A 14,576-nucleotide genomic window follows, 5' to 3' on the forward strand; every position below is an offset into this window, starting at 1 on the left:
CTATGTTACTTTCATCCATTGTCCCTAATGTCTCATCAAAAAACTTCATCATCTTAATCAAAAACAAATTGCCTTTAACAAATCCATGCTGTCTCTCCTTTAATAGTCTGCACTTTTCCAAGTGGATACTAATTTTTCTTTTGGATTGACATTTCCAAAAACATCCTCACATTAAACTGACCAGCCTATAATTGCTGGATTTCCCTTTTTCACAGGATGCAGAATGTAGTCGCTGTCTCCCAACCCTTGGCCCAAGGGGCCGAGGTTCAAGTCCCAGCTGCTCCTGGCGTGCATCATAAAATATCTGAACAGTTTGATTATAAATATGTACAAGACACAAAAACAGGCCACTTAGTCCAGTCAGTTCATATCAGTGCTTATGACCCACTCAAGGAAGCTCCAATTTTTTTCATTTAAATCTATCCCTGTGTGCCTCTTCTCCCTTGTTTAAACTCTGTTTGAATACATCCTGTTTGAACAATGGAGTAACATTTGCAGTCCACCTGCCTCGAAACCATCCCTGTATGAACGGGGGGGGATTAGAAGTTTGGTTAGAGACAAAAAAAACTGCAGACGCTAGAATCAAAGGTAGACAATCAGGAAGCTGGAAGAACACAGCAGGCCAGGCAGCGTCTGGAGGAAAGGAGCAATCAACATTTCGGGTAGAACCCTTATTCAGGGCTGGATGTGGGGGTAGGGGGAGCTGCAGATAAAGGGGTTGGGAGTGGGTAGCAGAACGGTGATAATAGGTGGACAGCAATAGTAGGCCCAGAGGACTCAACATTTGAGTTTCCTAATTTCAAATAACCTTCCCAACTATCCCTGCCTCTCCTTCCAGTCCCACCTCCATTCCGTTCCACTTTCTGAACTCCCCCACCCAGTCACTAACCAGATTTATCCCTCCAATTTTTCAACCAGGTCGCACCTACCACCAGGTTCCACCTATCACCACCATTCTACCTCCACCTCTTCCCTCTCCAAATTTATCTGCAGCTCGCCCTACCCCCACATGCAGTCCTGGGAAGGGTAATACCCAAAACGTCGACTGCTCCTCCAGATGCTGCCAGGCCTGCTGTGTTCTTCCAGCCTCCTGATTGTCTGTCTCCCTTGGAAGTTTAGTGCTTTGCAATTTCTAACCTTACTTCCCTCGTCAATATCCAGCTCTCTTTTCCAGACTGGGTGATTTCTCCAATTTAATTCCTGGCAGCTCTTCTAGTGCCTCCTCCTAATTATCCAAAGTTGTCTCATTCAGTTTCCCAGAAACTTCCCGATTATCCTGGCTTAAAAAAAGCCCCCTTCATTGGTTAATATCGATGCAGAGTCGCTGCAAAACCTATTGATGAGGCTGTGTCTTGTTTCATTAAGCAGTGGGGAGGAATGGAATATGCTGGCCAACGTTTGCCTCTGCTAGTAACAACGCACCTAAAATGCCACATGATAGCTTGACGACCTACCCTGCAATTAGTGGACGAATGATCGTAGAGAGTAAGTGAAAAAATAACCCTGACTTTGTGTGAATTTAGCTGTGGATAGAATTGATCAGCAGTGGATAGAAATATTCTTTGCCTGTGTAACATTTCAAATGATTAGTGAAGGACTTTTGAGTTGATAAAAGTGAACTACATCATACCAATGGAAATATCTATAACTAGGTGAAGGTGTGGGTCTTTAGACAGATAATGAATCCACATAAAGAATCAAGAGATACACACAATCAGAAAAGATAAAGGAAGATCATACACCCAGTGCAGTAGATATATTAGAATATGCAACTTGTCCAAAGCTTTGCCTGATGAGAATGTGCAGTTGGTAAAAAGGTCTTTGCACATGCAAACCACTCACATCATTTCCAATTTTCGCTTGCAGAATTAGTAATCCAGTTATCATGAATTCAATGCCACTGTGAGTAGTTTAAGAATTAGGAGTCAGTTTTTAAAAAATGTTGTTAATAAACAGCAGAGCACAAAGCTGTCAGATTGTTGTAAGAACCCAAGTGTTTCTTTAAAATTCTCTCAATGAAATGAAATGATGAAAATTATGGGCAGTGACTGCAGCAAAAGATTATCAGCAGCATACTGAGTTTGTGATGCAATTAACCAGTGTGCACACAGAACTAGTGATGCAGTGGGTCAGTGCACCAAGTAAGATTTATGTATCAGTTTGGAGGAAACAATATTAGGCACTTAAAGCTATTGTCATCTTTAATTTTGTGAGATATTTGAAACTGAAACATTTGCTGCTTTGTTCTTTATGAGCAAACTAATGATTCACTTTTCTTTAATTGAAGAAACGACGTTTGTTGGATTCAAAGGCACATGTTCCAACGAATTGAATGTTATGTTTGTCACTAGTCAAATGAACGAGGACTTTCAGCATCCCATTCTGGTGAAGGGAATCACTATTGTGGACAGTGAGGAGCAAGGCAAAGCCTTCATACACAGACCTAATCTGGGGTGAGCTGTTATGAGGCTGAAATCAGCTAAAATTTCAGAATTCATTTACTAAGCACGAACAGGTGCTTGTGTGCTGAGCTTTAGTCATGAGTGCTGGTTTTATCATGCTGCTGTATACAAAGAGATTGTAAATTTTGGTCTCTTCTACCAGGAAATTGACTGTAGTCCCAATCTGCAGCTACTTAATGGCCTTTAACTCTGCTTATAAAAACAAGGATAGATATCCATCTCAGGCAGTGCTGTCCTGGCTCCCCATTATGAACAACATCTGATGTTTAATCCCGTTGACCACAATGGAGCTGAACAACAGGCCATGCAAGGTACATACATCTAATGCAAAGCCACCTGCTCCTCAAGCTGAGCAGAAATCTCCAGCCTTGTGGGTATAAACTCTTCAATGCGGTCATGGTTCAATGGACAACATGCTCAACTCCAAATCTGAAGACTGGACGCAATTGGAAACTTTGTGTGCTGTAATGATTCTATTCTGTCATGGGTTTCAGTCCCACTATGGGGAGCACAACATCCAGGTTCATTTTGAGAGAGTGCAGCAATGTCGAAGGTGAGACAGTCAACAAAGGCCCATTAGTCCTCTCAGGTAGACATCAGGAAAGTTCTCTTCGAGGTCCTGGGATCAATATTAATGCCTCAACCGGCGTCTCAAAAAGCATTGCTACACGATGGCTTGTGAGTGTTTGCTTTACATAAATTGACTGCCTTGTTTTCTACAATACAGCAGTGACTACACTTCTAAAATACTTAATTGGCTGAATAGCTCTTAGGGAAATTATGTTGTTGTGAAAGGTGCCAAAAATGTGTAACTTTCATATACCTTCCATCAGTGCTTGAAATACAAAGTTTGCAGGAAGTACACATGAACCATAATGTTCTCTTAGAATCGGGCAGGTGAGCTTGATATAGACAGTGAGTGTGTATTTGCATGTGTCTGTGTGTTCTTAAATATGTGTGTATATGAATATATGTAACTGTGTTAGTGATTGTGTGTGTGTGTGTGTGTGTGTGTGTGTGTCTGTCTGTCTGTCTGTACTTTGGTATGTATTTGTGTCTTTGTGAATTTGCGTGTGTGTGTGTGTGTGCATATTGTTTAGGTATCTGTATTTGTGTGATTGTGAATTGTTATATTTTGGTCCTGAATTTTGTCTCTGATTGAGAATGCAGAGAAGGGACATTTATAGGCTGTACAAACCTAATCATATAAAATCGGGTCTCAGAGACTGGAGCTTCATTCGGAGCTGGCAGGATTCTTTGAGTGAAGGACTAGGAGACTCCACAATGTGAGACAAGATTGTTAGTTGCGGATGTGGGCTGGGCCTGATGCCAGCATCCTTACACTGGTGTTTAATAAATAAAAACTGTAAAACCAAAGACATCCTGCACGTTCACGTCTGCCTCCCACGTACCCTTTCCATCTCTCCATTCTGTTTTGAGTGTGTAAAAGAGAGGAGGGGTGGGGCTGGAGAAGGTAGGTGGGATAACGATAGGTGAATGCAAGTAGGAAGTGGTGGGGATTGGTCAGAGGGATAAGTGGGAGAGGAGATGAACAGGTCATGTCAGGTCAAGGAGCTGGGGATGAGAAGTGGGGGTTGGACATGGGATGAGGCCAGGATCGGGGAGATGTTAAAACTGGTGAATTCTATGTTTAGGCCATCAGGCTGTTGGCTCCCAACGCAGAATATGAGGGCTGTTCCTCCAGTTTGCATGTGGTGTCATTGTGACACTGGAGGAGACCCAGGATGGATATGTCACCCAGGGAGCGGGAGGGGGAGTTGAAATGGTTCGTGACCGGAAGGTGTTGTCATTTGTAACAAACAGAACGCAGGTGTCCTACAAAGCAAGCTCCAAGCGTCGGTTTCAGATCTCTGAGAAAATCCATTAGTTGTTTCACAATTTTTTGATGGTTCCAATGGGTTTATGCACAATTTAAAAATTTTCTTTCCTATATTTAACAATTTTAAGGAGGACCTGACACTGTCCTGACACAAACGCACCTGACCAATTAGATCACTACTGCCCTGTACAACCCCCCAACCCCCATCCAAGGTGTCCTCGGGCCATTTCCTCAGGGGTAACCTGGTTGTCTAAAATAAATTCACTGAAATAAACGTCTTGGTCTGCTGTATGCACTGTGGGTTCCAGACAGCAGAGATACCAAAATGAGATTTGACTGGAGACAGCTGGTCATCTGTATGTGTGAACGATCGGCTAACTTCGAATCAGAATTCTCGAAGATTGGGAATAATGTGATTGAGAGCAGGACTAATGATTTGTAGGAATTTTTGTCATGACAGGCAGACTATCCATTGTGACCTAAATCTAGGCCAATGTTTATTTGTGTGTAGAGGGGTGTCTGTGTTTCTGCATGGCTGCAGGTGTGTCTGTGTTTCTGTGTGTGTGTGTTTCTGTGTGTGTGTGTTTCTGTGTGTGTGTGTGTTTCTGTGTGTCTGGGTTTCTGTGTGTGTGTGTTTCTGTGTGTCTGTGTTTCTGTGTGTCTGTGATTCTGTGTGTGTGTGTGTCTGTGTGTGTGTGTGTTTCTGTGTGTGTGTGTGTGTGTGTGTGTGTCTGTGTGTGTGTGTTTCTGTGTGTGTGTGTTTCTGTGTGTGTGTTTCTGTGTGTGTATGTTTCTGTGTGTGTGTGTTTCTGTGTGTGTGTGTTTCTGTGTGTGCGTGTTTCTGTGTGTGTGTGTTTCTGTGTGTGTGTGTTTCTGTGTGTGTGTGTGTTACTGTGTGTGTGTGTTTCTGTGTGTGTGTTTCTGTGTGTGCCTGTGTTTCTGTGTGTCTGTGTTTCTGTGTGTGTGTGTTTCTGTGTGTGTGTGTGTTTCTGTGTGTGTGTGTTTCTATGTGTCTGTGTTTCTGTGTGTGTGTGTGTGTGTGTGTGTGTGCGTGCGCGTGTGTGTGTCTGTGTTTCTGTGTGTGTGTGTTTCTGTGTGTCTGTTTTTCTGTGTGTGTGTGTGTGTCTGTGTGTGTGTGTGTCTGTGTGTCTGTGTTTCTGTGTGTGTGTGTTTCTGTGTATGTGTTTCTGTGTGTGTGTGTTTCTGTGTGTGTGTGTCTGTGTGTGTGTGTTTCTGTGTGTCTGTCTTTCTGTGTGTGTGTGTTACTGTGTGTGTGTGTTTCTGTGTGTGTGTGTGTGTTTCTGTGTGTCTGTGTTTCTGTGTGCGTGTTTCTGTGTGTGTGTGTTTCTGTGTGTGTGTGTGTGTGTGTGTTTCTGTGTGTGTGTGTTTCTGTGTTTCTGTGTGTGTGTGTGTGTTTCTGTGTGTGTGTGTGTGTTTCTGTCTGTGTGTGTGTCTGTGTGTGTGTGTGTGTGTGTGTGTGTCTGTGTATGTGTGTGTGTGTGTGTGTTTCTGTGTCTGTGTGTGTGTGTGTGTGTGTGTGTGTGCGCGTGTGTGTGTCTATGTTTCTGTGTGTGTGTGTTTCTGTGTGTCTGTTTTTCTGTGTGTGTGTGTGTGTCTGTGTGTGTGTGTGTCTGTGTGTCTGTGTTTCTGTGTGTGTGTTTCTGTGTGTGTGTGTGTTTCTGTGTGTATGTGTTTCTGTGTGTGTGTGTTTCTGTGTGTGTGTGTCTGTGTGTGTGTGTTTCTGTGTGTCTTTCTGTGTGTGTGTGTTTCTGTGTGTGTGTGTTTCTGTGTGTGTGTGTGTGTTTCTGTGTGTGTCTGTGTGTGTGTTTCTGTGTGTCTGTGTTTCTGTGTGCGTGTTTCTGTGTGTGTGTGTTTCTGTGTGTGTGTGTGTGTGTTTCTGTGTGTGTGTGTTTCTGTGTTTCTGTGTGTGTGTGTGTTTCTGTGTGTGTGTGTGTTTGTGTGTGTGTGTGTGTCTGTGTATGTGTGTGTGTGTGTGTGTGTTTCTGTGTCTGTGTGTGTGTGTGTGTCTGTGTATGTGTGTGTGTGTGTGTGTTTCTGTGTCTGTGTGTGTGTGTGTTTCTGTGTCTGTGTGTGTGTGTGTCTGTGTGTGTGAATGTGAGGTATCCCTCCCTTTCCCTTTTTTTATGTTCCTACTGTATGAAAGTTTACCTGTAGGTTCTCCAGTTTGACATCTCCAAAAATCTCCTGATTCACCCTGTGATAGTTCCTCGCTTGCTGTGTGCTGACAGCAATCTCTGTTTTGATTTTAGCTTTTTGTCTGTAACGTATTGTTGCATTCCCCGTTTCCACCGTCCCCTGCCTGACCTCACTTCAGAAAGTGGCCCATACTGACCCAGTTTGTCTGTTGTTATTGGTCATTCACAGGAAAGTAAACTTTGCAGACTGTGTGGACATGACTTGTGATGCCAAGAAAAAGACACTGCTGAAAGATCTCGATGGCTCATTCCTAGGGGCAGTTGGAGCAGTTGTCCCTCAGTCAGAATACGAATGGGATGGTGACCTTCGCTATGGGACTGGGGATTATCGAATTCCAAAATCCATGCTGACATATTTAAATGGCAGTCGTATTCCTGTCTCTCAGATTGCACCGCACAAAGGTATGGAACTCAACCTTTTGACTGACAGAACACTGTGTGTGGTTTAACAAGGTGTGGAGCTGGATGAACACAGCAGGCCCAGCAGCATCTGGGGAGCAGGAAGGCTGAAGTTTTGGGCCTAGACCCTTCTTCAGAAATGGGGGCGGGGAAGAGGGTTCTGAAATGAATAGGGAGAGAGGGGGGAGGCGGATAGAACTTGGATAGAGGATTGGATAGAGGAGAACATAGGTAGAGACGAGACAGACTGGTCAAAGAGCCGGGCATGGAGCCAGTAGAGGTGAGTGTAGGTGGGGATGTAGGGAGGGGATAGGTCAGTCCAGGAAGCACAGACAGGTCAAGTGGGCGGGATGAGGTTAGTAGGTGGGAAATTGAGGTGCGACTTGAGGTGAGAAGAGGGGATAGGTGAGAGGAAGGACAGGTTTGGGAGGAGGGGATGAACTGGGCTGATTTTTGGATGCAGTGGAGGGACGGAAACTTCTCCCGCCTCCAACACAAACCCTCCTCCTGGACACCACCCCAAGACCTCCTAACCTCCCTCGACCACTTCATCTCCAACGGCCATTGCAACATTAACAGCCTCAACCTCTCCACCCCTCTCACCTACTCCAACCTCTCCCCCGCAAAACAGGCAGCCCTCCGCTCCCTCTGCTCCAACCCCAACCTCACCATAAAACCCACAGACGAGGGAGGCGCAGTTGTAGTATGGCGCACGGACCTCTACGTCGCTGAGGCCAGGCACCAACTCTCCGACACCACCTCCTACCGCCCCTGGATCATGACCCCACCCCCGAGCACCAAACCATCCACAACGTCATCACCTCAGGTGACCTCCCACCCACAGCCTCCAACCTCATCGTTCCCCAAACCCGCGCCGCCCGTTTCTATCTCCTTCCCAAAATCCACAAACCTGACAGCCCTGGTCGATTGATTGTCTCTTCTTGCTCCTGCCCCACCGAACTCATCTCCACCTATCTGGACTCCATTTTCTCCCCTTTGGTCCAGAAACTCCCTACCTATGTCGGTGACACCACCCACGCCCTCCACCTCCTCCAGAAATTCCAATTCCCCAGTCCTCAACACCTAATTTTCACCATGGACGTCCAGTCTCTATACACCTGCATTCCCCATGCAGATGTCCTAAAGGCCCTCTGCTTCTTCCTGTCCCGCAGGCCCGACCAGTCCCCCCTCCACTGACACCCTCATCCGCCTAGCCGAACTCGTCCTCACCCACAACAACTTCTCTTTCAATTCCTCCCACTTCCTACAGACTAAGGGGGTGGCCATGGGTACCCGCATGGGCCCAAGCTATGCCTGCCTCTTTGTAGGGTATGTGGAACAATTCCTCTTGCGTGCCTACATTGGCCCTAAACCCCACCTCTTCCTCCGTTACATTGATGACTGTATCGGCGCCACCTCGCGTTCCCATGACGAGCTCAAACAGTTCATCCACTTCACCAATACCTTGCACCCCAACCTTAAGTTCACCCGGACCATCTCTAACACATCCCTCACCTTCCTGGACCTCTCTGTCTCCATCTCAGGCAACCACCCAGAAACTGAAATCCATTTCAAGCCCATCGACTCCCACAGCTACCTAGAATACACCTTCTCCTACCCACCCCCCTGCAAAAATTCCATCCCCTATTCCCAATTCCTCCGCCTCCGCTGCATCTGCTCCCAGGATGAGGCATTCCACTCCCATGCATCCTGAGATATCCTCGTTTTTCGAGGACCACAGCATCCCCCCCGCAGTGGTTGAGAATGCCATCGACCGTGCCTCCCACATTTCCTGCAACTCATCCCTCACACCATGCCCCCGCAATAACTGCCCTAAGAGAATCCCGCTCAAACTCCCATACCATCGCACCAACCTCTGGACACAACGCATCATCCTCCGGCACTTCCACCCTCTACAATCCAACCCCACCACTAAAGATGTTTTCCCTTTATCTGCTTTCTGGAGAGACCACTCCCTCTGTGACTCCCTTGTCCGCTCCACACTCCCCTCCAACCCCACCACACCCGGCATCTTCCCCTGCAACCGCAGGAAATGCTACACTTGCCCCCACACCTCCTCCCTCACCCCTATCCCAGGCCCCAAGATGACTTTACACATCAAGCAGATGTTCACCTGCACATCCGCCAATGTGGTATACTGTATCCATTGTACCCGGTGTTGGCTTCCTCTACATTGGGGAAACCAAGCGGAGGCTTGGGGACCGCTTTGCAGAACACCTCTGCTCGGTTCGCAATAAACAACTGCACCTCCCAGTCATGAACCATTTCAACTCCCCCTCCATTCCTCAGACGACATGTCCATCATGGGCCTCCTGCAGTGCCACAAAGATGCCACCCGAAGGTTGCAGGAACAGCAACTCATATTCCGCTTGGGAACCCTGAAGCCCAATGGTATCAATGTGGATTTCACAAGCTTCAAAATCTCCCCTCCCCCCACTACATCCCAAAACCAGCCCAGCTCGTCCCCGCCTCCCTAACCTGTTGTTCCTCTCACCTATACCCTCCTCCCACCTCAAGCCGCACTCCCACTTCCTACCTACTAAACTCATTCCGCGTCCTTGACCTGTCCATCCTCCCTGGACTGACCTATCCCCTCCCTACCTCCCCACCTATACTCTCCTCTCCACCTATCTTCTTTTCTCTCCATCTTCGGTCCGCCTCCCCTCTCTCCCTATTTATTCCAGAACCCTCTCCCCCTCCCCCTCTCTGATGAAGGGTCTAGGCCCGAAACGTCAGCTTTTGTGCTCCTGAGATGCTGCTTGGCCTGCTGTGTTCATCCAGCTCCACACTTTGTTATCTCGGATTCTCCAGCATCTGCAGTTCCCACTATCTCCATGTGGTTTGCTGTTTAAGTCAAAACTTTGGTGTATTAAAGAATAGTGGGAGCATGTTGCTGATACCTGGAGAGGAACGAACGTTGGGGAGCGATAAGCTGCAGAGTCTTTATTTCAGGTTCTGAAGAAGAATTATATTGGCCAGAAAACATCAACTCTGTCCACAGATCTGCTGAATGTTTCCAGCACTTTCTGTTTTTGTTTCAGATTCCTGGAATCCACAACATGTCAGAAAATGATGTGTTCAGAGAATTTAGTTGAGTGGGTGTGGATCACGAGAGATTACTGGGATGGGTGAAGAAGGAAGGAATTATCTTCTATTGAAGATAATAATTAGTTATAAATTCTATTACTTGACCGCAAGTTGTTTCACACCCTGAATGATTTCCTATGTACTTAAATTCACTGGTCTAAACTGATCAAGTGTGTAATTTCTCCAGTGCTATTTCGATCAGACAATTGTTTTGGTCTGGCACAGAGAACTGACAGCAGCAAAGTTGAAATGTAATATTCAGGGAATCTCAGTGATGAGTTAGCCATAGGCTCCCAAACTAAAGGGAACTCAGGAGAGATTGGAACAGCTGGATTGTGCTGCTTGGATAAGAGATGTCTCAACAGAGTTGTTCAAAATCATGAAGGGTTTTAGGGCAAATGAAGAGGAACTGTTTCTCAAAGTGGGAAGGTTACTATCCAAAAGACACAGATTAAAGATGATTAGTAAAAGTACTAGAATTCTTTTTGCATTGTAAGTTTTTGTGATCTGAATCCACCTGAAAGGGCAATGGAAGCCAGTACATTATCTAATTCCTTTCTGAAAGCTATAAATACTTGAAATTGAAGTAATTGTTGAGGCATTGGGAAAGAGTGGGAAGACTGGGAATTAATTCTTTCCAAGAGTTGATGCAGGCGCAATGGGCAGCTAGGACTTTTCTGCATTGTATCAATCTGTGGCCACCTATTGTAAAAGAACAGACTTGCATCCCCTACATTCATGTTGAAAAGTGAATAATAATTAAATGGGATAAGTTGTTTCTGTCTCTGCCACAACATTCCTTTAAGGTGACTGTCTTTATCAGCGCTGTGCTCAAACACCACTCATTGTTTTCCCACAGGAATTATTCGAGATTCCACTTGTACCTACATGCCTGACTGGCAAAGCTACAAATGCTTTGGATTAAACTATGAAATACTGGTTATTGAAAGCCTGGATCCTGATTCGGAGACCAGGCGATTATCCCCAGTAGCTCTGCTCTCAGAGGGTTACGTTGACCTTATTAATGGTATGTATCATTTCACATCTGCACAATGCTATTTCATGAAACTAGAAAATATTTATTATAAAGGAGCAATGAAAGGTGGTCAGAGAGTCACAGGCAGTTTACAGATTGGAATTTGTCATGGGTTGATAGCCCTAAGTTCAAGACCTTTTGCCATACAATCCCTGTACTGTATCACAGAGCTTTCTGTTTGTTTTCTTCCCTTTCATTCCCTGCTATGATACTTAAATACATTTCTAAAAGTACATTAAGTGTTTGTTTCTGATATAAGATTATTGCCCTGAAATGTTGAGCTGAATTTTATGGTCAGTGTCTAAATAATAACTCTCGCTGCTGACCTCAAATGCAATAATATTGTGGATAATTCTGCTCGCCCTTCTCTGGGTAGGACATTATTAAAGTTGAGAGGACCAGAAAAGATTGAGAAGGATGTTGCTGGAACAGGAAGGTTTTAGTTATAGGGAAAGACAGATTGGCTGGGGCTCCTTTTCCCTGGAGCATCACAGGGTTAGGGGTGACTTTTATAAAATCATGAGGAGCATGGATAGGATGAATCGCAAAGGTCATTTTCTTAGGATGGGGGAGTCCATATGTCAGGGGCACAGACTTAAGGTGACAGGGGAAAGATTTATAAAGGACCTTAAAGATAACTTTTCATGCAGAGGATGGTGTGCATAAGAAACAAGCTGCTAGAAGAAGTGATGGAGATGCATACTATTACCACATTACAAAGACTTCAGGATGGTACATGAGTAAGAGGGGTTTAGACAAGTATGGGCCTGATGCTCACAAGTGAGACTTGGTTAGATTGAGATGTCTGGTCAGAGCAGACAGAGATCAAGGAACAATTCAACACGGGAGCAGGCCCTTTGGCCCTCCAAGGGCTGACACGGTTAGCCCTTCCATACTAAAATGTCTTCACTTGCAGAATCCGTATCCCTGTATTTGTGTTGCTGTTGAATGCTACTGTTCTGTCTGCTTCCACCACCACCTCTGGCAGTGCATTCCAGGCACTCACCATCCTTTGTGTGAAAAACTTGCCCCTCACACATTGATTTTAAACTTACACCTTTCCCCCTAGCTGCACCTTGAACCTGTGTCCCCTAGTAATTGACCCCTCCACCCTAGGGAAAAGCCTCATACTTTTCGCTCCGTCCATTGCCATTTATAGAACATAGAACATAGAACATAGAACAGTACAGCACAGAACAGGCCTTTCAGCCCACAATGTTGTGCCGACCATTGATCCTCATGTATGCACCCTCAAATTTCTGTGACCATATGCATGTCCAGCAGTCTCTTAAATGACCCCAATGACCTTGCTTCCACAACTGCTGCTGGCAACGCATTCCATGCTCTCACAACTCTCTGCGTAAAGAACCTGCCTCTGACATCCCCTCTATACTTTCCACCAACCAGCTTAAAACTATGACCCCTCGTGCTAGCCATTTCTGCCCTGGGAAATAGTCTCTGGCTATCAACTCTATCTATGCCTCTCATTATCTTGTATACCTCAATTAGGTCCCCTCTCCTCCTCCTTTTCTCCAATGAAAAGAGACCGAGCTCAGTCAACCTCTCTTCATAAGATAAGCCCTCCAGTCCAGGCAGCATCCTGGTAAACCTCCTCTGAACCCTCTCCAAAGCATCCACATCTTTCCTATAATAGGGCGACCAGAACTGGACGCAATCTTACAATCTTATAAACTTCTATCAGGTCAGCCCTCAGACTCCAGTGAAAGCAAACTCAGTCTATACAACCTTCCTCCGTAGCTGAAATCCCCCATACCAGGCAGCATCCTGGTAAACCTTTTCTGTATCCTCTCCAAAGCATCCACATCTTTCTGGTAGTGTGGTGACCAGAACTGGACACAATGTTCTATAAAGCTGCAGCATAACTTGTCTATCCTAATACTCAATGGCCCTTCCAATGAAGGCGAGCATGCCACAGGCCTTTTTTACTGCCTTATCTACCTGAGCTGCCACAGTCACATCTGAGGACCTGCACACCCAGATGCCCCTGCATAAAAATATTCATAAGGGTTCTGCCATTCACCGCTTATTTCCACCTGTACTTGACCTTCCAAAATGCAGCACCTCATATTTATCCAGATTAAACTTCATCTACCATTTTTCTGCCCGTGACTCCAACTGATCTATATCCTGCTGTATTGTCTGACAATCGTCCTCATTATCCGCAACTCCACCAATCTTTGTAACATCTGCAACTTATTAATTAGACTATCCACATTTTCTCCAAATCATTTATGTAGATCACAAACAGCAGAGAGGCCAGCTCAGATCCCTGTGGAACACCGCTAGTCACAGCCCTCCATTCCAAAACACATCCCTCTACCACTAACCTCCTGTCTCCTCTGGCTAAGCCAGTTTTGTATCGATCTTGCCAGCTCACCCCAATACCTTGTGATTTTACCTGTTGTATGATTTTGCCAAGAGGGACTTTGTCGAAGGCTTTACTGAAGTCCATGTGGACAACATCAACTGCGTTTTCTTATCAATCACCATTGTCACCTCCTCAAAACAACTTGATCAAGTTAGTGAGGCATGACCATCCCTGCGCGAAACTATGGTGCCCCTCGCTAATAAGTACATTTGCTTCTAAATGCTTATAGATCTTGTCCCTGAGAATCTTTTCTGATAAGTTCTCTACTAGTGATGTGAGGCTCTCAGGCCTATAATTTCCGGGATTATCCCTGCCACCATTCTTAAACAATGGGACAACTTTGGTGATTGTCAGTCCTCTGGGGCCTCACCTGTGGGCGAAGAAGATAAAAAGATGTGTGTCAATGCTCCAGCAATTTGTTCACTTGCTTCCCTCAATATTCTGGGATGGATCCCATCAGGACCTGGGGGCTTATCTATCTTAATACTTTTTAAGATGCACAATGTCTCTTCCTTTATAATATCAACTTGACATGGAAATTCTACATTCCTTTCCCTGAGATTATCCCCCACCAATTCCTTCTCTTCTCCCCGACTCGAGATATTCATTTAGGACATCAGTTACCTCTTTTAGGTCCACACATCAATCCCTTCCTTTGTCCTTGAGTGGGCTAGCCCTTTCTCTGGTTATCCTCTTACTTTCTATATATGTATAAAAAAAGCCTTGAGATTCTCCTTAGTCCTGTTTGCAAATGTTTTTTCATAACTCCTTTAGCCATTCTAATTCCTTGTTTAAGTTCTTTCTTGCTTTCCTTTGATTCTCCAAGGGATTCGTGCATTCCCATCTTCCTAGACCTTATGTATGCTTTTTTTTGACCAAGATTGTAACATCCCTGATCATCCAATGTTCGTGTAACTTGTGGTACCTATCCTTCAACTTACAAGAACTTTCCACTCCTGAACTTTTATCAACATTAAAATACTCCCATTTCTGATGTGGATTTACCCTCAAACAGCTGCCTCCAATAACCAGTCTCCAGTCCCTGCCTACTATTGTTGTGGGTCACATTCCCCCCAGTTTAACACCTTCACCTGAGGAATGCCATTAGCCCAATGTGTGACTACCT

General features: G+C 45.3%; 1 protein-coding gene across 5 annotated transcripts in view; it reads left to right on the plus strand.

Annotated features, from left to right (window-relative positions):
* pkhd1l1.1 (PKHD1 like 1, tandem duplicate 1) overlaps positions 1-14,576 on the plus strand; it is a 267,609-nt gene that overhangs the window by 227,626 nt on the left and 25,407 nt on the right. For 4 of the 5 annotated variants that reach the window (XM_059645764.1, XM_059645760.1, XM_059645763.1 and 1 more), the window contains exons 68-71: positions 1,366-1,485; positions 2,288-2,453; positions 6,688-6,920; positions 10,885-11,052. In XM_059645764.1, the coding sequence (XP_059501747.1) occupies positions 1,366-1,485; positions 2,288-2,453; positions 6,688-6,920; positions 10,885-11,052 (687 nt within the window). The remainder of the gene's footprint in view (positions 1-1,365; positions 1,486-2,287; positions 2,454-6,687; positions 6,921-10,884; positions 11,053-14,576) is intronic. The other variant, XM_059645761.1, reaches the window with a different exon arrangement.

The sequence above is a fragment of the Stegostoma tigrinum genome, chromosome 5 (genome assembly GCF_030684315.1).
Source record: "Stegostoma tigrinum isolate sSteTig4 chromosome 5, sSteTig4.hap1, whole genome shotgun sequence".
NCBI lineage: Eukaryota > Metazoa > Chordata > Chondrichthyes > Orectolobiformes > Stegostomatidae > Stegostoma > Stegostoma tigrinum.